This window comes from Engystomops pustulosus, chromosome 1 (genome assembly GCF_040894005.1).
Source record: "Engystomops pustulosus chromosome 1, aEngPut4.maternal, whole genome shotgun sequence".
NCBI classification, from domain to species: domain Eukaryota; kingdom Metazoa; phylum Chordata; class Amphibia; order Anura; family Leptodactylidae; genus Engystomops; species Engystomops pustulosus.
Genome location: NC_092411.1, coordinates 179,202,578 through 179,225,688, shown reverse-complemented (window position 1 = coordinate 179,225,688; position 23,111 = coordinate 179,202,578). Strand labels below are relative to the sequence as shown.

The following is a 23,111-nucleotide window of genomic DNA, read 5'->3' as shown; positions in this document are numbered from 1 at the left end:
ACTCGCCCTCTCAATTAGGTCCCCGTAGGAGACATAGAGCGCTGGAAGTGCCGGCGTCCCGGCATGCTTACTGCTTATGTCCTAGAGAGATCTCGCATGTGAGCGGGATCTCGCGATAGTTTGATCGGGATGCGATCACGCATGTGTGTAATGCATGACGGAGTAAAGCGGGCAGTGTCAGGTATATGTGGGGAGGTGTGTCTTTTGTATAAAGATACGCCTAGAAACTGTTATGTTTGATCAAGGGGCGTGTCTAGAATGTGTGGACACAGGCTCGGTCAAAACAATGTTACTGCTAGAACTAGATGAAGCAGTGTAATAGCAATGGGGGGAGGGACTAACCGGCGGGTCGGGAAAGTATCATCCCGCAACTTGCACATAAATTTGCACATATAGAAAGTGCGAATGGAATCCATGTACCTGCCGTGAATAATAAAATTAAGCCTTATATGTACTGGAACCATAAAAAAAGAGAGAGATTTGAGTGACTTGTCATTTCTCAAATGTAGTAGAGGCAACATAATGTAGGAATCCCTGCTTGTGCTGAAAGACAGAAGACATAAAATGTGGGGGTATTAACCTGAGGGACCAGGGTGAACAGTATTCAGAGAAGGCAAAGTTCAGAGGAAACAGGCAAAGCTCAGTTGTTCATTTAACCCCTGTGGTGGTGTTGTCTTGAGCCTAAAAATCCATTTTGTTTCCCTCTGTCTCAGAATACGGTCCCAGTCACCTCCTCTTAGAGGGGGTTTTACAAGGTCAATACCAATGAAGGATAACCCTCTCATATCACCGTTATGTTCGTTGTGTATGTGTTTTGCTAGGGTCTTGTCACGATTATTGCGAATGTCCCCAAGATGATCCCCTACTCTCCTACGAAATTCCTTGTACGTTTTACCTACATATTGTTTCTGGCACACGGCAGTTAAATAAAGTTTCTGATAGTATATGTTATTCCAGTAGCATGACTTGTGAAATCCTTCCTACTCAAAATAACATTACAGGCTACACAGCCACTGCATCTAAAACATCCCTGGGTTTTGTTATCAAGCCAAGTGCCTGCAGCCTTAGGTCTAGTATAGTGGCTTCGTATGACACGGTCACGGATGTTTTTCCCCCTTCTATAGGTTATATTAGGGTAATTTGCGATGACAGGTGACAAATCTGGGTCCATTTGTAAAATCGACCAATGTTTGGTAAGTATATCGCGTATTGTTGAGGCTGAGCCATCGTATGTACCGATAAGTCTAATCTGAGGAGTCTCGGGTTGTTTAGGTTTGGGGACTAACAGGGTTGTTCTATTCTGTTTCAGAGCCCTCTGATAGGCTGTGCGTAGGACAGCATCTGGGTAACCTCTCGTTCTGAAGAGTGTTCGCATATCTCTGGCCTGGATGGTAAACTCTCTGGTTGAAGAACAATTCCTTCCGAGTCTCAAATATTGGCCACAGGCGAGATCTCACAGGCGAGATCTCTCTAGGACATAAGCAGTAAGCATGCCGGGATGCCGGCACTTCCAGCGCGCTATGTCTCCTACGGGGACCTAATTGAGAGGGCGAGTACTTCCGGCGCAGCACCTTTAAGCACTACTTTATAAAGACCTCAGCAGGTAACCACCGTTATGGACCCACTGGTTCACATAACCGACGGAAGCTCTTTATTACGAGCTCCCGACACAGAAATCACTCGCACAGGTCACTTATATGCCTGATACGAGTTAACCTGTACCCATTCCAACACCTCGGTCATCAATTACAAAGGTAAGGGATACATTGAATATTCGATATTTCCCCTAATGCCCCTTTCAGTAGATACTAATTTTTGCTCCATATTACTTTTGTTTGTTTTGTTAGGTGACTATGGTATTTGTGAAATGTCCCCTGATGAGCCTAAGCAGGGCGAAATATGGCATGTAGGGACATGCTCTACCTGACATCACTACTTTAAAGCAATTTTATATACCTTCCCTGGACTTCGTAGGTTTTTAACAGGGCCAGTGTTTATAGGGAAAAGTTCCAGTCGGGGTGGCAGCCATTCAGGGCTGCGGCTCCGAGGTTAGGAAACTTAAGGATTAACAGTCATCTGTCTGGTTAGGGGTTAATAGGGTTAGTACTTTTACCCAATTCCCCGTTACTTCTGACAGTTTGACCATATCCTGTTGGACACACGCCTCCACACACCGCCCCTATTGTGTATGCACTATCCGCAGAACGGTTTTCTGAGACACGGGATCCAGTTTCCTCATCAGAATCCAGGTACACATCAAGACGGGTGAACAGGAGACGCTGCTTCCTATATATATTTTTTCAACCATAGATTATCCCAGTGGTGAGTCCTTTTATATCATTTTTTAGTTTGTGGAACATTGAACTATACACAAATATGACACATCTCTGAAAGACTCCTTTGCCTATGGTAGAACTAGACATTTTGTATATTCCTTTTAAACAGTCTATTTTTATCAATAATTTTAATCAAGCTTACAGATATCCAGCGTATTCATGAGGGGGCAGTCTGAGGCGCTCCCCTCTACTCTGTTTCTTCCCCGGACCGCACCTCCCACATAAATATCCCTCAACTGCCTGTAATCCATGGTGTCAAAGTCATTGTATACTGTGTAACACTTACGTAAGCTGTAACACTTGGTCTTCCATAAGAGAAATAAGCGGGGAGATCACAATGCCTATGCAGGAAGTATACACTGGCGCAAACTGATAACAAAGGCTCTTTCCATAACCTTAAAGAAAAATTAGAAATAGACATTGCCTTATTTTGAAGTCCTTTTGTAGAATATCACATAAAAGATTGATGGGAACTTCAAGTAACCCTACTAAATGGTAATTTAGAGGAGTGGCAATGCATTCATTGTTTACCCAGCTCACAGGGATTTTGTAATAGCTTTTCCTGGCATGGGGAAGAAGCTGCAATACCAACCATAATAAAATTCTGGCTCTCTTCAATGAGAATATTGGCAAGGGTGCAGAGTTACTAGATATAACATGTACAGAGTAGAGAATCTTGCTGACTACACATTTCTAGATTTCTGTTATAAGCTCTGCTTCTACAGTACATCTATTTAGGCCATGCTTAGCAACCGTACATCTGATGGCAGCAATAATTAAAGATTAATGACTTCTCAGAAATTAGCATATTGTAATTTGACCAGTGTTACAGGTTCTACGATCTATTGGTTGATTAGCTTTTCTTTTCAGCTAGCCCGGCCTTAATGCAATCCAGGAGGATAGGGAGACATTGCAATAGGATACCATATTACAATAACAAAATTTTAAAAAGGATTCATTTCAACAGAAACAGAAACTTTTTTTTTTTTTTCCTTGTGATAGAACTCCCTCCATTAACCTCAAAAGATTTTTAAAATTATGAAATTTAAAGGGGTTATCCCAGTTTAAGAAATAATTAAGGGCCGGGCTGGGATATTTAAAAAAAAAAAATAAATAAATGTGTACTTACCTCCTCCAGCGTTGCTGATGTCCCGCAGTCCGTCTGATCTGTGAGCCAGTTTGTTTACAGGCCGGAAGCTCCCATCCGACACCATCTCCCAGCGCCCTACAATGCAGAGAGATAGGGACGAATGGGTGTGGCCAGCCACTTCGGCGGCCGGAAGCTGCCTGTGGGCGGCTTCTGTGCCCCGTAAACAAACAGGCACGGATCAGCAGCACCGGAGGAGGCAAGTACACATTTATTATTTTTAAATAGACTGCCACAAAGTTATTTCTTAAACCCAGATAACCCCTTTAAATGGTGAAGACATTTAAAAAAGAAATTGTTTACCTGTTGCCATAACAACAAGGTTGTCCCGCCTTTCTTTTAAAATGGAATGGATAACTTTCCATTGAACCCTGGGAAAAAAATTAAATAGATATAACAAATATGGAAAATTATTTACCTCAATTTCTGCTGTCTTCGGAGAAATTAACAAGCTAATGACCTTGGCAAGAGCTCAGTTCATGGCAATGTGTACCTCTAAACAATCACCAATATTGGGAAGCCATACAAGCAGCATGTCATAATACTGGTTTAATCAAAGTAATGTCTCGGTGCTCCAACGGAAAGAAAAATAATATAAACTAAATAAAATAGACTTTCCATGTATTCTCCTAAACAGGCAGATGTATCGTCGTCAGGGGAAGTCTTATTTGACGACGATACGCGTGGGCAGCCTTCCACCTCTGCCTAGCCTTCCCTCTGCCTATATGCTAGCTCTATAGGAGTTTCTGCATTTCATCTATCAACTTACCCAGTGAGATTTTGGGGAAACTTAATAATGTGCCAATGTGAAGCAACGTGCCAACAATGCTGAGTATTGGTTAATTGCATGGTCTTTTACTAGGTTAAGATTGGAGCACTAACACTTTGATATTATATTCGTTTACTTTTTTTAAATATTTTTGGAGAGTATTACTGGGACAAGTGCAATTAGCAGCTCACCTCTGTGAATACATTAGGTCTGTTACCTAAGGCTTTCTACATCATCCACTTTGATGTGACGTACGAATACTAAAGTACTGCTGTGGTATACATTGAGGGAGGCAATAAGACATCATTCAGTGTCTGGATAGGGGCGATATGCGGTTAACCCACACCTGGGACCCCACTCGTATATTACTTGTACAATATTTTTTTAGATGGTTTTAAATGTATGTTGTTTTTTGTCTGCCTTTGAATATTAATAAGATTACTAATTTTCATCGACTTTGTGATTCATGCGATTGTTAGCTGTTTTGTGCATTTCTTTGGTCTGTAATATATAGATTATACTCGGTCCCATGAAAAACATACACCGTGAAAACACATAATATGAAAACAGAAGCAGTTATTTCCATATAGTGACTGGTGACCAAATCTCCAGCAGCAACCATTTGTATTCATGGTAACCATAACCGTAGTTAAAGGAAATCTACCACCAGGATGAAGAATTGTAAACCAAGTACACTGATATACTGGCATGTGTCCCCAGGACCTGGTATGTGTGACAGGGCCTGCTCTTCTTTCATCTTCGTATGCCCTTGTTTTCACATTAAAAAAGCTTTACAAATTATGCAAATGATCCCAAGTGGCTCCAGGTTGTATTTACAGATATGCAGCCTGGAGCCCCTTGGGCTCATTTGTGTCATTGTAAAGCCTTATTTTTGTAATAAAAAGGGCATTAGAAGCTAAAAGAAGAACCGATCTTGCCAGAGAGGGCACACATCAGCATGTAAGTGTACTTGGTTTAAAGTCCTCCACTGTGGTGGTAGATTTCCTTTAAGGCTTCTAGCCAAGACACACGACATCCTATTAAAACACCCAAAAATCACTATAAAGTATTCCAAAAGGAGAACTTTTTTCTGAACACTTCAAAACCTAAAACACCATGGTTCTGAAAAGATTAAAAAAAAAATACTAAATTCGTACATCAGCGCAAATCTATCTTGGCTATGCAGTATTTACACAAAAATGGTAGGTGTGGCATCATGCTTTTCTCAACAATTATAGCGAGTGAACATTTGCGAGGTATCATGGATTAAATAATTATAGAATCGTAGTACAGCATTATACATCTGCGACTATAAAAAAATACATATAAGCTTTCACAACAAAATTCTGTGGAAAAACCTAAACCCAACAAAACACATGAATGAGTTCTTTCTAAAATGCTTCATGAAACTAATTTTGCTATATTCACGTAAAAAACGTTTCATTTAAAGGAGTTTTACCACAAAGAAATTTAGGCCATACCCATAGGGCTTAGGTTACTAATCTCTGTGTCATATCCATCCATCCATCTGGGTCATATCCATCCATCCATCCATCCATCTGGGTCATATCCATCAATCCATCCATCCATCTGGGTCATATCTATCCATCCATCTGGGTCATATCCATCCATCCATCTGTGTCATATCCATCCATCCATCTGTGTCATATCCATCCATCCATCTGTGTCATATCCATCCATCCATCTGTGTCATATCCATCCATCCATCTGTGTCATATCCATCCATCCATCCGTGTCATATCCATCCATCCATCCGTGTCATATCCATCCATCCATCCATCCATCCATCTGGGTCATATCCATCCATCCATCTGGGTCATATCCATCCATCCATCCATCTGGGTCATATCCATCCATCCATCCATCTGGGTCATATCCATCCATCCATCTGGGTCATATCCATCCATCCATCCATCCATCTGGGTCATATCCATCCATCCATCCATCCATCTGGGTCATATCCATCCATCCATCCATCCATCTGGGTCATATCCATCCATCCATCCATCCATCTGGGTCATATCCATCCATCCATCCATCCATCTGGGTCATATCCATCCATCCATCCATCCATCTGGGTCATATCCATCCATCCATCCATCCATCTGGGTTATATCCATCCATCCATCCATCCATCTGGGTCATATCCATCCATCCATCCATCCATCTGGGTCATATCCATCCATCCATCCATCCATCTGGGTCATATCCATCCATCCATCCATCTGGGTCATATCCATCCATCCATCCATCTGGGTCATATCCATCCATCCATCCATCCATCCATCTTTGTCATATCCATCCATCCATCCATCCATCTGGGTCATATCCATCCATCCATCCATCTGGGTCATATCCATCCATCCATCCATCCATCTGGGTCATATCCATCCATCCATCTGGGTCATATCCATCCATCCATCTGGGTCATATCCATCCATCCATCTGGGTCATATCCATCCATCCATCTGGGTCATATCCATCCATCCATCCATCTGGGTCATATCCATCCATCCATCCATCTGGGTCATATCCATCCATCCATCCATCTGGGTCATATCCATCCATCCATCCATCCATCCATCTTTGTCATATCCATCCATCCATCCATCCATCTGGGTCATATCCATCCATCCATCCATCTGGGTCATATCCATCCATCCATCCATCTGGGTCATATCCATCCATCCATCCATCCATCCATCTGGGTCATATCCATCCATCCATCCATCCATCTGGGTCATATCCATCCATCCATCCATCTGGGTCATATCCATCCATCCATCCATCTGGGTCATATCCATCCATCCATCCATCCATCTGGGTCATATCCATCCATCCATCTGGGTCATATCCATCCATCCATCTGGGTCATATCCATCCATCCATCTGGGTCATATCCATCCATCCATCCATCCGGGTCATATCCATCCATCCATCCATCCATCTGGGTCATATCCATCCATCCATCTGGGTCATATCCATCCATCCATCTGGGTCATATCCATCCATCCATCTGGGTCATATCCATCCATCCATCTGGGTCATATCCATCCATCCATCTGGGTCATATCCATCCATCCATCTGGGTCATATCCATCCATCCATCTGGGTCATATCCATCCATCCATCTGGGTCATATCCATCCATCCATCTGGGTCATATCCATCCATCCATCTGGGTCATATCCATTCATCCATCTGGGTCATATCCATCCATCCATCCATCCATCTGGGTCATATCCATCCATCCATCCATCCATCTGGGTCATATCCATCCATCCATCCATCCATCTGGGTCATATCCATCCATCCATCCATCCATCCATCTGGGTCATATCCATCCATCCATCCATCCATCTGGGTCATATCCATCCATCCATCCATCTGGGTCATATCCATCCATCCATCCATCCATCTGGGTCATATCCATCCATCCATCTGGGTCATATCCATCCATCCATCCATCCATCTGGGTCATATCCATCCATCCATCTGGGTCATATCCATCCATCCATCTGGGTCATATCCATCCATCCATCTGGGTCATATCCATCCATCCATCTGGGTCATATCCATCCATCCATCTGGGTCATATCCATCCATCCATCCATCTGGGTCATATCCATCCATCCATCTGGGTCATATCCATCCATCCATCCATCTGGGTCATATCCATCCATCCATCTGGGTCATATCCATCCATCCATCCATCCATCCATCTGGGTCATATCCATCCATCCATCCATCTGGGTCATATCCATCCATCCATCCATCTGGGTCATATCCATCCATCCATCCATCTGGGTCATATCCATCCATCCATCCATCTGGGTCATATCCATCCATCCATCCATCTGGGTCATATCCATCCATCCATCCATCTGGGTCATATCCATCCATCCATCCATCTGGGTCATATCCATCCATCCATCCATCTGGGTCATATCCATCCATCCATCCATCTGGGTCATATCCATCCATCCATCCATCTGGGTCATATCCATCCATCCATCCATCCATCCATCCATCCATCCATCCATCCATCCATCCATCCATCCATCCATCCATCCATCCATCTGGGTCATATCCATCCATCCATCCATCTGGGTCATATCCATCCATCCATCCATCTGGGTCATATCCATCCATCCATCTGTGTCATATCCATCCATCCATCTGGGTCATATCCATCCATCCATCCATCTGGGTCATATCCATCCATCCATCCGGGTCATATCCATCCATCCATCCATCCATCCGGGTCATATCCATCCATCCATCCGTCCATCTGGGTCATATCCATCCATCCATCTGGGTCATATCCATCCATCCATCTGTGTCATATCCATCCATCCATCTGTGTCATATCCATCCATCCATCTGTGTCATATCCATCCATCCATCTGTGTCATATCCATCCATCCATCTGTGTCATATCCATCCATCCATCTGTGTCATATCCATCCATCCATCTGTGTCATATCCATCCATCCATCTGTGTCATATCCATCCATCCATCTGTGTCATATCCATCCATCCATCTGTGTCATATCCATCCATCCATCTGTGTCATATCCATCCATCCATCTGTGTCATATCCATCCATCCATCTGTGTCATATCCATCCATCCATCTGTGTCATATCCATCCATCCATCTGTGTCATATCCATCCATCCATCTGTGTCATATCCATCCATCCATCTGTGTCATATCCATCCATCCATCTGTGTCATATCCATCCATCCATCCATCCATCCATCCATCTGGGTCATATCCATCCATCCATCTGGGTCATATCCATCCATCCATCCGGGTCATATCCATCCATCCATCCATCCGGGTCATATCCATCCATCCATCCATCTGGGTCATATCCATCCATCCATCCATCTGGGTCATATCCATCCATCCATCCATCTGGGTCATATCCATCCATCCATCCATCTGGGTCATATCCATCCATCCATCCATCTGGGTCATATCCATCCATCCATCTGTGTCATATCCATCCATCTGTGCAATATCCATCCATCCATCTGTGTCATATCCATCCATCCATCTGTGTCATATCCATCCATCCATCTGTGTCATATCCATCCATCCATCTGTGTCATATCCATCCATCCATCTGTGTCATATCCATCCATCCATCTGTGTCATATCCATCCATCCATCTGTGTCATATCCATCCATCCATCTGTGTCATATCCATCCATCCATCTGTGTCATATCCATCCATCCATCCATCTGTGTCATATCCATCCATCCATCTGTGTCATATCCATCCATCCATCTGTGTCATATCCATCCATCCATCTGTGTCATATCCATCCATCCATCTGTGTCATATCCATCCATCCATCTGTGTCATATCCATCCATCCATCTGTGTCATATCCATCCATCCATCTGTGTCATATCCATCCATCCATCTGTGTCATATCCATCCATCCGTGTCATATCCATCCATCCATCTGTGTCATATCCATCCATCCATCTGTGTCATATCCATCCATCCATCTGTGTCATATCCATCCATCCATCTGTGTCATATCCATCCATCCATCTGTGTCATATCCATCCATCCATCTGTGTCATATCCATCCATCCATCTGTGTCATATCCATCCATCCATCTGTGTCATATCCATCCATCCATCTGTGTCATATCCATCCATCCATCTGTGTCATATCCATCCATCCATCTGTGTCATATCCATCCATCTGTGTCATATCCATCCATCTGTGTCATATCCATCCATCTGTGTCATATCCATCCATCTGTGTCATATCCATCCATCTGTGTCATATCCATCCATCTGTGTCATATCCATCCATCTGTGTCATATCCATCCATCTGTGTCATATCTATTCATCTGTGTCATATCTATCCATCTGTGTCATATCTATCCATCTGTGTCATATCTATCCATCTGTGTCATATCTATCCATCTGTGTCATATCTATCCATCCATCTATGTACCTACCCAAGTAAAACTTTAGAACAGCACATGAGGGGACAGCTTGAAGACTTGGAGAGTGTCTCCTGCATTTCCTGCTTTGGAGTGTGAGCTGATGGAAGGAGGGGGAGGGGGGCTGCAGTTTCTGTCTGTGTGGATTATTTGTTTATACACAAGTGTAGGGAAAGCTGAGGGAGAGATGAGAGTTTAGGTGTTTGGTTATAACTTTAGTTAGTGTTCCTGTCAGCACTGCTGGAGCACTGAGCCATGAGGTGAACAGCTGATTGCAGGGAGAGAAATGGGGGCATCTTTAGCTCTGTAGTCAGCTACTTCGTGAAGACGGGACGTGCTTAGCAACGGCTATCTGAGAGATCACGAAAGGAGCAAGATTCGGGTAACTAATCCACTTGCAAAAGAGCTTAAAATTACCTGCCAAACAACATATCAAAGGTTACACTTTAAGGCTCAGCCCCATTTTTTGTATTCTGACTTGCGTTGCTTTATATGGTTATAACTTTTGAATACTGTTAATTATTAAAACGATTCTGAGATTGTTTTTTTCCTCACATGTTGTACTTCATTTTAGTGGTAAATTGTGGCTGATAAATTTTTGAAATTCAAAATCACTGCGTTTTCAAGCAGATAGATTTACCTCCTAAATAAGTTGCTGAATAACATTTCCCATATGTCTACTTTACATTTTCATCATTTTTGAAAATTCTGGATAATTTATTTTGATGTCACGCGGCTTACAAATCGAATATCAATTTTCTGTATTGTGAGAATTGACCATTTGGGGGCTAAATTTAGCACATTTAACATCAACGTTAGTTACAGCCGGCACCCCGTGTATCCAGATGCCGGTTCGGCTTAGATCTTGAGCTGAACTGTCATCAGTTCTGCGTCTGATATATCGGGCGCCAACAGAAAAAAACAGAACAACAACAACATCAACAACAAAAAAAAGCACAGCTGTGTTTTGTGATTATGTGCTGATAAGTTTTCTTGATATTAGCATTTATGGGTTTTACATTTTCAGTATCTTCTTTTACCCATACAACATACTCACGGCTTAAAACTTGAGTGGCCAAAATAGGTTTTCAAGCAAGATATTTGGTGCACATTTGGTTCAGGAAGAGCTGGATCTTCACAGAAAAAATAAATAAATAAATATCAACTGCACATATATCACTGATAATGCTGTAATATTAATAATTCAGACCTCTCCAATTGTAATAGTATCTCTAGAACTGTTTCCTAATCTCAGGCTTCACTGGGACAGATACAGATAGAACACTGAGAATTACAGTCTAAATATAGTTGTCCCATTTCAGACAAGCAAGTTTGTTCCAACAAACTTGTTCTAGGAGTGTGAAGGATTTACTTCATCTCAACTATAATCACTGAACTGAAAGGACATGCTGACTTCAGTTGTCATTTGAGGCTCAGTTCGATAAATCCAACATGAACAAGTCTAAACAAATTCGCTTGTGTGATTAGGTTTTAAAGGAAACCTGTCATCAGGTATCTCTAACTAATCTGTCACCACTATCTTTTTGAGAAGCTCACAAGAATTCCATCCTAGATTTTATCTAGTTAATTCATACATTAATCATTCTGCATACATAAAATCATCTTTATTATGTAAATGAGGTTGGGCACATGGAGAGAGAAAGTGATGTTACCCCTCCCCTCTCCTCCCACTGCGTATAATATATAGTTAAGCATTGCTAAAGCTTGTGTGAGAGACACAGACATCAGCTTAACAATTAGTATATAGGAGTAACAGCATGTCAGGCATATGTATAGGGGCATCTCATACACACAGGCTGCAGTGGGTGTGGCCGCCAGAACCAGGAAGTACATAGAGGAGCCAGCACCAGCAGTGTCACATCATTATACAAGCTGTCAGTCATGTGTATAGGAGTATCTCATACACACAGGCTGCAGGGGGCATGGCTACCAGAACCAGGAACCACATAAAGGAGCCAGCATCAGGAGTGTCACATCAATATGCAGGCTGTCAGTCAGCACTGGGGGTGTGGCCGTGCCTCCCACTCATGAATAAGCTGAATATAATAATGACTCATTGGACCCATCTCAGGTCATTTGTATAAAGCTTTAGGACCTGATTGTTTAAGTTAACAGGTATGTATGGGGACTATGAAGGGATAGGGACAATGATTTCTAATGGCAGTTTATGAAAGTATATTTAGTTCTGGGGGGTTAATTTGCTTGACAGGTTTTAGTTAATCTTGACTATTCGGACGGTAAACACCAGTGTGTTACCCGCCTCTCTCCTTCCACAATATGAGAATCAGTGAAAGTCTTCTGCCATGACAAACAGACCGATTGAAGGATCATAATGTGAACATTAAAATGCAGTACATTTTTATTCAGAGGTGGATTTGCCCTCATTGCAATGATCAGTGGGGCCCCACAAAGCGGTTGGATACAGCAGATGAATAATTAAAAAATTATTTAATAATAAAAAAAAAAAAGCTGGTTAAAAGGAACCAGTGAGAAGTGGGATTCTGATCTGGGTTCTTAGTTTTCCAGGGTGGGATAAGGACACTTTTGTCTGTTTGCTACATTGTAAGACAGCCCCTTTTACATCAAGCATGACTTTTAGGAGGGATAACAAAACCAGTATACTGGAAAGAAAATTTCTGAAAAAAAAAAATAAAAAAATCCATGTCACTATTTATATTCACATACCTAAGGGGTTGTCCTAAGAATTTAAGTTATTCCACAGGACAGCACATTCCCATGTCCTCTCTCCATTATAGACAGCATATTCTCCACATGTTGGACACTTTTTTAGTTGGCTATTTTATGACGCATCGAAAGTTCAACAGCTAAATAAGTAGGATCTAAATAGGGATACTGTCCTCTAACAGTCCATGCAAATATACAGTTTTCATACCCCAATCATCTTCCTCCTCTTCTATGCCTTCATCTTCTTCCTCATCCACTCCATTGTCATCTACTTTACTACTGGGACCAAGTATTGGTTGAGAGATTATGGAGAGCGAGTCTGAACTTTTTTCCAGGACCTCTACAGACTAATAAGAAAATAACAACTATTACTTTATTAATGATCATCTTGAACATAATTAATAAGGTTATGAGTAAGGTATTGTGACAATATATTTAATAGCAGTTACCATTTAAAAAAAAAAAAACACTATACACAGTTCCCCTAAAAGGCACCCCAGTGGCTGCATATAGACTTTACTGAAATATATAACATTTTTTGGTTTTCCATTGTTCAATGCAAAATACATCATGTACACAGTCTGTGCTTGTTATAGATTAGCTAGAAGGGCAGGATGATAGAGTGGATTTACATACTGTATAACTACAGGAAGAGAATACATAAAAGATTTGGACAAAAATTGTGTATAAAGCATAAAAGTTTGACTGTGTACTTCTTATAAAAGTTGTGGGTTGTTACAGCAACTTATTTTTACTCAAATGTGCTACTGCTGAAACCATGCAATGCCTTTCATCACATAATTCAATTCAATTGTTATTTGCATCTTACGAAACGGTTTTTAAAGCGGTATTCTCATCTGGGCATTCAAGTTCAATTTTATTACAGTATTTTTTTGGACTATAAGGCGCACCATCAATAAATGCCTGCTAAAACGTCAAGGTGCATATACACTCATCAGCCATTTTATTAGGTCTGAGTATTTCAGAAACTGCTGATCTACTGGGATTTTCACGCACAACCATCTCTAGGGTTTACAGAGAATGGTCCGAAAAAGAAAAACCATCCAGTGAGCGGCAGTTCTGTGGGCGGAAATGCCTTGTTGATGCCAGAGGTCACAGGAGAATGGGCAGACTGGTTCGCGCTGATAGAAAGGCAACAGTGACTAAAATCACCACCCGTTACAACCAAGGTAGGCAGAAGAGCATCTCTGAACGCACAGTACGTCGAACTTTGAGGCAGATGGGCTACAGCAGCAGAAGACCACACCGGGTGCCACTACTTCACCTAAGAACAGGAAACTGAAGCTACAATTTGCACAAGCTCATCGAAATTGGACAGTAGAAGATTGGAAAAACGTTGCCTGGTCTGATGACTCTCGATTTCTGCTGCGACCTTCGGATGGTAGGGTCAGAATTTGGCATCAACAACATGAAAGCATGGATCCATCCTGCCTTGTATCAACGGTTCAGGTTGGTGGTGGTGGTGTCATGGTGTGGGGAATATTTTCTTGGCACTCTTTGGGCCCCTTGGTACCAATTGAGCATCGTTGCAACGCCACAGCCTACCTGAGTATTGTTGCTGACCATGTCCATCCCTTTATGACCACAATGTACCCAACATCTGATGGCTACTTTCAGCAGGATAATGCGCCATGTCATAAAGCTGGAATCATCTCAGACTGGTTTCTTGAACATGACAATGAGTTCACTGTACTCAAATGGCCTCCACAGTCACCAGATCTCAATCCCATAGAGCATCTTTGGGATGTGGTGGAATGGGAGATTCGCATCATGGATGTGCAGCCGACAAATCTGCGGCAACTGTGTGATGCCATCATGTAAATATGGACCAAAATCTCTGAGGAATGCTTCCAGCACCTTGTTGAATCTATGCCACGAAGAATTGAGGCAGTTCTGAAGGCAAAAGGAGATCCAACCCGTTACTAGCATGGTGTACCTAATAAAGTGGCCGGTGAGTGTATAAGGCGCACCGGATTATAAGGCGCACCTGATTATAAGGCTGAATGACCAGCAGGTGGCAGACCTGTGCACAGTTCAAGGCAGCTGTTCTCTGTAAGTACGGTTCATATAAGGCGCACTGGACTATAAGGCCCACCTTTGATTTCTGAGAAAATTAAAGGATTTTTTGTGCGCCTTAGAGTCCGAAAAATACGGTAATCTGCTGTACACATACATTTCTTCAATAAGATCTTATTAAAAAAATTGCCTGTGTGAAGCTAACTTTTCATAAATGTAGTAACATGGTCCCTTAGAAACAAAACTGTGTCCTTGGACACGACCACCTCTGCTGAAGTGATTCCACAAAGAAACAACAAAAAGTTTTTGTATATGAAATGGCCAGGAATTACTGCATGACCCACAGTCGTCCTGTGGTAATGAACTAATAAAATATAATCTATTCAGATTTTTTACTTTTATTCTTTGTTTTATATACATGGCATAGATGATATGTTGAAAGGGATTTTTATGCAGGGCCCCAACAGCCCTCTTGATTTTTTTAAGGCAAGTCCTAATTAACCCTTTGATGGAGGATGAGATAGCTGCCAGCAGCGAGATGACAGAGTAGATCAAAGACACAGTTCGGTCTTCAGATGCACTCAAATCACACTGTTTATTTCAAAAACCACAGCTGTATTTTAGAACAGAGAAATCAGCATTTGGGGTGTTGTATAAAAGGAGATAAGGTGCCTAGATGCTATGGGCCATAATGAATTCACCAGCACATTCTGGGAAAAAATGAATAGGCCTTGTTCACAGACATGCTTATCTACAGCATGTCTCCAGAAACTTCTTCATAACCAAAACAAATAATAAGAAAACAGAGGCCGAAGTACAGTAAAAATGCCAAGGATTATGTAAAAGGAAAACAGTTTAAATAAGAAAAATAGCTGAATTAAGACATTTATAATTCAGCTGTCTTAATTAAGACCTGTAATAATGTCGTCTGTTTTGTTTTCTTGGTCAAGATGGCCGCCGTAGAGGAATATATCACCAACATATGTTATTTATGTTCTATGGGTCAGTACAATTATGCCGATATACACCATTTATAAAGCTTTTTTATGTTTGAATAATTTTGCTGAATAAAAACGCATTTGGAAAGAAAAATCACTCGCTTTTGCATTGCCATCTAAGTGGCGTAACATTGAAATTTTTTTGTTGATTGAGCTGCATTAGGGAGTTTTTTTTGTTTTTTTTTTGGTATTCACTGTACACGTTCAGTAATGATTCTATTTTAATGTATGGGTTGTTACGGATGCGGCAATACCATATATATGTGGTTTGTTTGGGGATTTTAACTTTTTTATTATATGTGAGAGTTTTATAATACTATGGGACTCATTTTTTATATTATTCTTTTATTTGTAAAAATTTGTCGCTTTTTAAAAAATGTTTTACTGTCTCAATGTTGAACTTGAACAAGCGATTATTTGATTGCTTGTTCCAACTAATACACTGCAATACTGACTTACGGCAGTGTATTACAGTAGTCAGCCTATGCATCTGCAGTGACAGACCCCATCAGACTAAATCCTTTACTCAGTAGATGAAGACAGTCTGGGAGCCCTTAAACAGATCCTGGGGCTTCCATGGAGATTAGCAACCCCCTATATAGTGGGGGGCAGGGGGATGACTAGCTAGCTATATAGTGGGGAGAGGGCAGTGGACTGGCTAGCAAACTATAAATTGGGGGCAGGGGGCTGGCTAGCTATATAGTGGTGGGCTGGCGGCTGGCTAGCTAGCTATACAGGGGAGGCTGGCTAGCTATATAGTGGTGGGCTGGCGGCGGGCTAGCTAGCTATATAGGGGGGGCTGGCTAGCTAGCTATATAGGTGGCAGGGGGCTGGCTAGCTATATAGGGGGGGCTGGCTAGCTAGCTATATGGGGGGCAGGAGGCTGGCTAGATAGCTATATAGTGGGGGGCAGGGGGTAGGCTAGCTAGCTATACAGTAGGGGCAGGGGGTTGGCTAGCTAGCTATATAGTAGGGGCAGGGGGTTGGCTAGCTAGCTAAATAGTGGGGGGCTAGGGGGCTGGCTAGCTAGCTAAATAGTGGGGGGTTAGGGGGCTGGCTAGCTAGCTAAATAGTGGGGGGTTAGGGGGCTGGCTAGCTAGCTAAATAGTGGGGGGTTAGGGGGCTGGCTAGCTAGCTAAATAGTGGGGGGTTAGGGGGCTGGCTAGCTATATAGTAGGGTGGGATGGGGGCTAGCTAGCTATATAGTGGGGGGCAGGGGGTAGGCTAGCTAGCTATATAGTGGGGGGCAGGGGGCTGGCTAGCTAGCTATATAGTGGGGGGTTAGGGGGCTGGCTAGCTAGCTATATAGTGGGGGGCAGGGGGCTGGCTAGCTAGCTATATAGTGGGGGGTTAGGGGGCTGGCTAGCTAGCTAAATAGTGGGGGGTTAGGGGGCTGGCTAGCTATATAGTAGGGTGGGATGGGGGCTAGCTAGCTATATAGTGGGGGGCAGGGGGTAGGCTAGCTAGCTATATAGTGGGGGGCAGGGGGCTGGCTAGCTAGCTATATAGTGGGGGGGCAGGGGGCTGGCTAGCTAGCTATATAGTGGGGGGGCAGGGGGCTGGCTAGCTATATAGTAGTGGGGGTCAGGGGGCTGGCTAGCTATATAGTGGGGTGCAGGGGGTAGGCTAGCTAGCTATATAGTAGGGGGCAGGGGGTAGGCTAGCTAGCAATATAGTGGGGGTTTAGGGGGCTGGCTAGCTTTATAGTGGGGGGGGGTGGCTAGCTATATAGTGGGATAGTGGGGGACAGGGGGCTGGCTAGCTAGCTATATAGTGGGGGGCAGGGGGCTGGCTAGCTAGCTAAATAGTGGGGGGTTAGGGGGCTGGCTAGCTATATAGTAGGGTGGGATGGGGGCTAGCTAGCTCGCTATATAGTGGGGGTCAGGGGGCTGGCTAGCTAGCTATGTAGTGGGGGTTAGGGGGCTGGCTAGCTAGCTATATAGTGGGGGTCAGGGGGCTGCCTTGCTAGCTATATAGGGGCGGGCAGAGGGCTGTCTAGCTAGCTATATAGTGGGGGGCAGGGGGCTGCCTAGCTAGCTATATAGGGGCGGGCAGAGGGCTGTCTAGCTAGCTATATAGTGGGGGGCAGGGGGCTGTCTAGCTAGCTATATAGTGGGGGGCAGGGGGCTGTCTAGCTAGCTATATAGTGGGGGGCAGGGGGCTGTCTAGCTAGCTATATACTGGGGGGCAGGGGGCTGGCTAGCTACATACTGGGTGCAGGGGGCTGGCTAGCTATATACTGGGGGCAAGGGGCTGGCTAGCTATATACTGGGGGCAAGGGGGCTGGCTAGCTATATACTGGGGGCAAGGGGGCTGGCTAGCTATATACTGGGGGCAGGGGGCTGGCTAGCTATATACTGGGGGCAGGGGGCTGGCTAGCTATATACTGGGGGCAGGGGGCTGGCTAGCTATATACTGGGGGCAGGGGGCTGGCTAGCTATATACTGGGGGCAGGGGGCTGGCTAGCTATATACTGGGGGCAGGGGGCTGGCTAGCTATATACTGGGGGCAGGGGGCTGGCTAGCTATATACTGGGGGCAGGGGGCTGGCTAGCTATATACTGGGGGCAGGGGGCTGGCTAGCTATATACTGGGGGCAGGGGGCTGGCTAGCTATATACTGGGGGCAGGGGGCTGGCTAGCTATATACTGGGGGCAGGGGGCTGGCTAGCTATATACTGGGGGCAGGGGGCTGGCTAGCTATATACTGGGGGCAGGGGGCTGGCTAGCTATATACTGGGGGCAGGGGGCTGGCTAGCTATATACTGGGGGCAGGGGGCTGGCTAGCTATATACTGGGGGCAGGGGGCTGGCTAGCTATATACTGGGGGCAGGGGGCTGGCTAGCTATATACTGGGGGCAGGGGGCTGGCTAGCTATATACTGGGGGCAGGGGGCTGGCTAGCTATATACTGGGGGCAGGGGGCTGGCTAGCTATATACTGGGGGCAGGGGGCTGGCTAGCTATATACTGGGGGCAGGGGGCTGGCTAGCTATATACTGGGGGCAAGGGGCTGGCTAGCTATATACTGGGGGCAAGGGGCTGGCTAGCTATATACTGGGGGCAAGGGGCTGGCTAGCTATATACTGGGGGCAAGGGGCTGGCTAGCTATATACTGGGGGCAAGGGGCTGGCTAGCTTTATACTGGGGGCAGGGGGCTGGCTAGCTTTATACTGGGGGCAGGGGGCTGGCTAGCTTTATATTGGGGGCAGGCTAGCTATATACTGGGCGCAGGTTGTGACCAATGCATTTCCCAACCTTAGCTTATACTCGAGTCAATAGGTTTTCCCAGTTTTTTTTTTTTCTCAGCTTACTTTCGGGTCTGCTGATAGTCAAGTATATACGGTATTTATCTATAAAATATATTTTTCTGCTTCCATCAAACTAAATATGCACTCTTAACCCGTTCTAAATGGGAAGAAGAGCTGGGCCCCCCTCTGACACTCAGTGGAGTGTCAGTCTCCTATATCTTTATCCACGCCTCTTATATTGTCACACTGTGACACACTGTGAAGCATCACCGTTTTATCCAATTTATAGACTATCAGACTCTACTTTGACTGCATAAAAGAGGGCTACGGGGTGATAAGTACTTTAAGTGTTGGTCGAAGCCAATTTAAAGGGGTTCTCAGGAGGTGGAAAAACATGGCTGCAGTCTTCCAAAAACAGCACCACACCTGACCATGGTTACTGCCAGTACTGCAGCTCAGCTGTATAGAAATGAATGGAGCTTAGTTGCAATACCACACACTACCCATGGTCAGGTGAGGCGCTGTTTTTGGATGACTGCAGCCATGTTTTTCCACCTCCAGAGAACCCCTTTAATACAAGTGTTGTGAGAATGCCGCAAGTTGGGACGTTTCTGGAAAGGGGTGCTGAATCTGATATCGATAGTGTTTGGTATAGTCCTACCGGTTGTTCCCACAGTGTGTATATAAGGTCTAGTGGAGTCGAAGAATGTGGATGAGGGCATGACCCTGGGGATTAGTAGAATGCTCTATCAGGTCAGAAAAGTGTTGGCCATGAATTGGTTAAGACCGAAAACGCCCCTTCAAGTAGAAGTGCATATTAATAAATTGAACAACATCATTACTTTAGAAAAATCTATTTATTGTAAGAAAAAAGACAGTGCTTAAAGGAAACCTACCACTTGTAGTGGCAGGTTTCCGATGGCAATACCGGGCACCAGCTCAGGGTGAGCTCGTGCCGGAGCTTATTTTAGTTAGTGTTTTAAACCGCGGTATCGCGGTTTAAAACACTTTTTAAACATTATAGCCGGCGCAGGCAGGTACGCGCTCGGCGCTTACCGTGCACGCGGCTACATAGGAAGTGAATGAGAGCCGCGTGCACGGTAAGCGCCGAGCGCGTACCTGCCTGCGCCGGCTATAACGTTTAAAAAGTGTTTTAAACCGCGATACCGCGGTTTAAAACACTAACTAAAATAAGCTCTGGTGCCTGGTATTTCCATCGGAAACCTGCCACTACAAGTGGTAGGTTTCCTTTAAGTTCAAAAGAATATGGGGACCATGGCTGGGCACTGTTCTACTTTCTTCAGTTCATGTATGTCACAATCCCTTCACGCTGTCTTTGTAAGCCAGTTTACAGCTGTTAGTTATAAAAGTGTTAAAACATCAAATGTGTATTGTCATACACAATGGTCTAATTGGTATTATTTGCTGTACACTGCTGTAATTACGGTCTGTTTAAGTTGCTTAAGTGTGGAAGTGGGGGGGGGGGGGGGGGGCTTTGTACCTGTAATGGTAAAAATGTTATATAAAAAAAAACTTGTATATGTTGTAGCATTCAAAAGTTATCGCCACATAAAGTGATACATTTCAGATTTGAAAAATGTGGCTCTGTCCTTAAGCTGAAAAAGGCCTCTGTCCTTAAGGTGTTAAAGGGGTATATCCACGAATACAAGATTCTTAAATGGACTCAGCATAACAAAATAACACATTCTCATTGTTATTAACAAAAATACAGATTTTCACAGATACAATTCCAATCTGTCTCTTTCAGTTCTGGTGTACACAATTTCGGTTGCCCCTGAACCCAACCCTGAATCTTCTGACTTTAGGGTCAGGGAGACATATTGTTAATCTGTTCGACAGTTTCGTGAGCTGCTCTCTGCACCATAGTCCCCACCCTTGCATTCCAGGACAAGCTCACACAGAGACTTCCTACCGACACGCAGGTCTTTATCCATGGGGGGGGGGGGGAGGAGAGCATCACATAGAGCTGTGTAGGTTATGGCTGTGATCGCAGAGCTGAGAATGTTAAGGGTTATATGCATCTCATATCTCTGATCTGTATCATCTATCCTTCTGTCTCATCTATCTTTCTATGTGTCAGTTGCCAGTGCAGTGTTCAGAAGCTAAATGAAAGTGCAGATAACTCCAGGACCCTGATAATCTAACCACATTATCATAAAGAGGAGTCATAATGTGTCTGCTGAGAGGGCACCTGCCCACACTCTGGAATTTTACAGTTACCTGTAAAATTGAAAAGTAAGGGGTTAAAAATCTTTATTGTGTAAGCAACACTAAGAGATTTAAATTTAATAATTTGCCTTCATGGGAAAACCCCTTTATGACCCAAATAGGAGACTATTCAATTAGATTCTGCTCAGCAAGTCTCCTGTCGCAGCTCAGGTAAAGGGAAAATGTGGATGTGAAAATAGAAAAAACACCGGCAGAACTCGCATCTCCTGATCCAAAAAAAAAAAATCTTTTTCTTGCAACAGCAGACAGACACACAGGATCCCAGGGTGCCATACTGTTTTGCGCATATATCGATTTCTAGGACACCCGTGTGTCTGTCTGATGTTGCCACGAAAATAAAGATTTTTTTTGGATCAGATTTGAGTTCTGCCCATGTTTTATTTTCATGAATACTGGTTGTGCTGTGGGATTGTTGCAATGCTAAAGATGCAGTACTGTGATGTCTGAATAAGTACCTGTCATGCTCGAAATCTCCTAGGAGGAAGACAGCATAAGGTATTGCCACTTCTATTTTTCTAATGTTTTGAAAAAGAAAATGTGGAGCCACATACTGCTATGGAAGCCCATCTAAAACCTGTAATTTTCTGCATTAACTGTGCTTTTTTTAAGCCCAGAATTAACTATGGAAGGCTGAAGAATATTATTTTCGTTCATTGCAGCAAATGCCATTTGATGATTTAGCCCAATCTTTTGGCATCACATATTCAGACTCTAAAAGTTGACTGAAATGAGAACATATAAAAACAGAGTGTTTCACTAAGAGAACGTAAAGTCTTACCTTAAGCATTTCGGTCTCAAATTCTTCATCACTACCAAATACATAAGAGGATTCCAGTTCTTCATCATCCTGTCATTTATTGAAAATAATAATGCAAGATATGTTGGTTAACAGATCTTGAACTAGAAATGACACAGAGGAAAAAAAAACAAAAACAAAAAAAAAAACACCCCACACACTATCTCAGGACTCAATTCTTGCCTCAGCAGCATTAACATACAATCAATCAATTAGTGTTAAATTGCTCTGAATATATCAAAGGGGTAGAATACAGGACCAAATGATACATTTACTTGCCCTCTCTATTGTTAGCTACTCTTCTCCTTCATCATCTGCCAGAGTACACATGTACATAGAATGTATTGCATATGCACATGTATTTATGCGTTCATAGACTACTCTTAGATATTTAAAGAGGTATTCTCAGCGAGACTTTTACTTTATTATTTAATTTAATTAAACTACCATTTATGTCCATTTCTACAATTGGATGTTCTTTAAAAAAAAAAAAAAGTACCTGTGTGAAGACAATTTCCAATAAATATAGTCATATGGTCCCTTTGTATCTAAGGACTGCTGTCCTCTGTTTCTACCACCAGTGCTGGAGTGATTGCACACAGACAAATAGTTTTTGCATATGAAATGTCCGGGAGTTACTGAACGCCACAGCAGTCTTGTGGTAATGAACGCTGAATCCAAGCGGTTGGATGCCTCAATAACACATGCCTGGCCACTTCTGGAAGCGTGCAGTGGTGGTTGTATCAAAGGACGAATATCTTTTCTAAGGGACAACATGGCTGTATTTATAGGACATTATCACACAGGTACATTGTTTAAATAACATGTAAT

The 23,111-nt window shown here is 43.4% G+C and overlaps 1 protein-coding gene across 10 annotated transcripts in view; it reads right to left on the bottom strand.

Moving 5' to 3' along the window:
• The window catches only part of WRN (WRN RecQ like helicase), a 261,779-nt gene that overhangs the window by 116,314 nt on the left and 122,354 nt on the right, over positions 1 to 23,111 (bottom strand). For 9 of the 10 annotated variants that reach the window (XM_072114010.1, XM_072114009.1, XM_072114011.1 and 6 more), the window contains 5 exons: positions 22,263 to 22,331; positions 13,161 to 13,299; positions 11,304 to 11,379; positions 3,787 to 3,854; positions 2,623 to 2,731 (listed from right to left, as the gene is read on the bottom strand). In XM_072114010.1, the coding sequence (XP_071970111.1) occupies positions 2,623 to 2,731; positions 3,787 to 3,854; positions 11,304 to 11,379; positions 13,161 to 13,299; positions 22,263 to 22,331 (461 nt within the window). The remainder of the gene's footprint in view (positions 1 to 2,622; positions 2,732 to 3,786; positions 3,855 to 11,303; positions 11,380 to 13,160; positions 13,300 to 22,262; positions 22,332 to 23,111) is intronic. The other variant, XM_072114016.1, reaches the window with a different exon arrangement.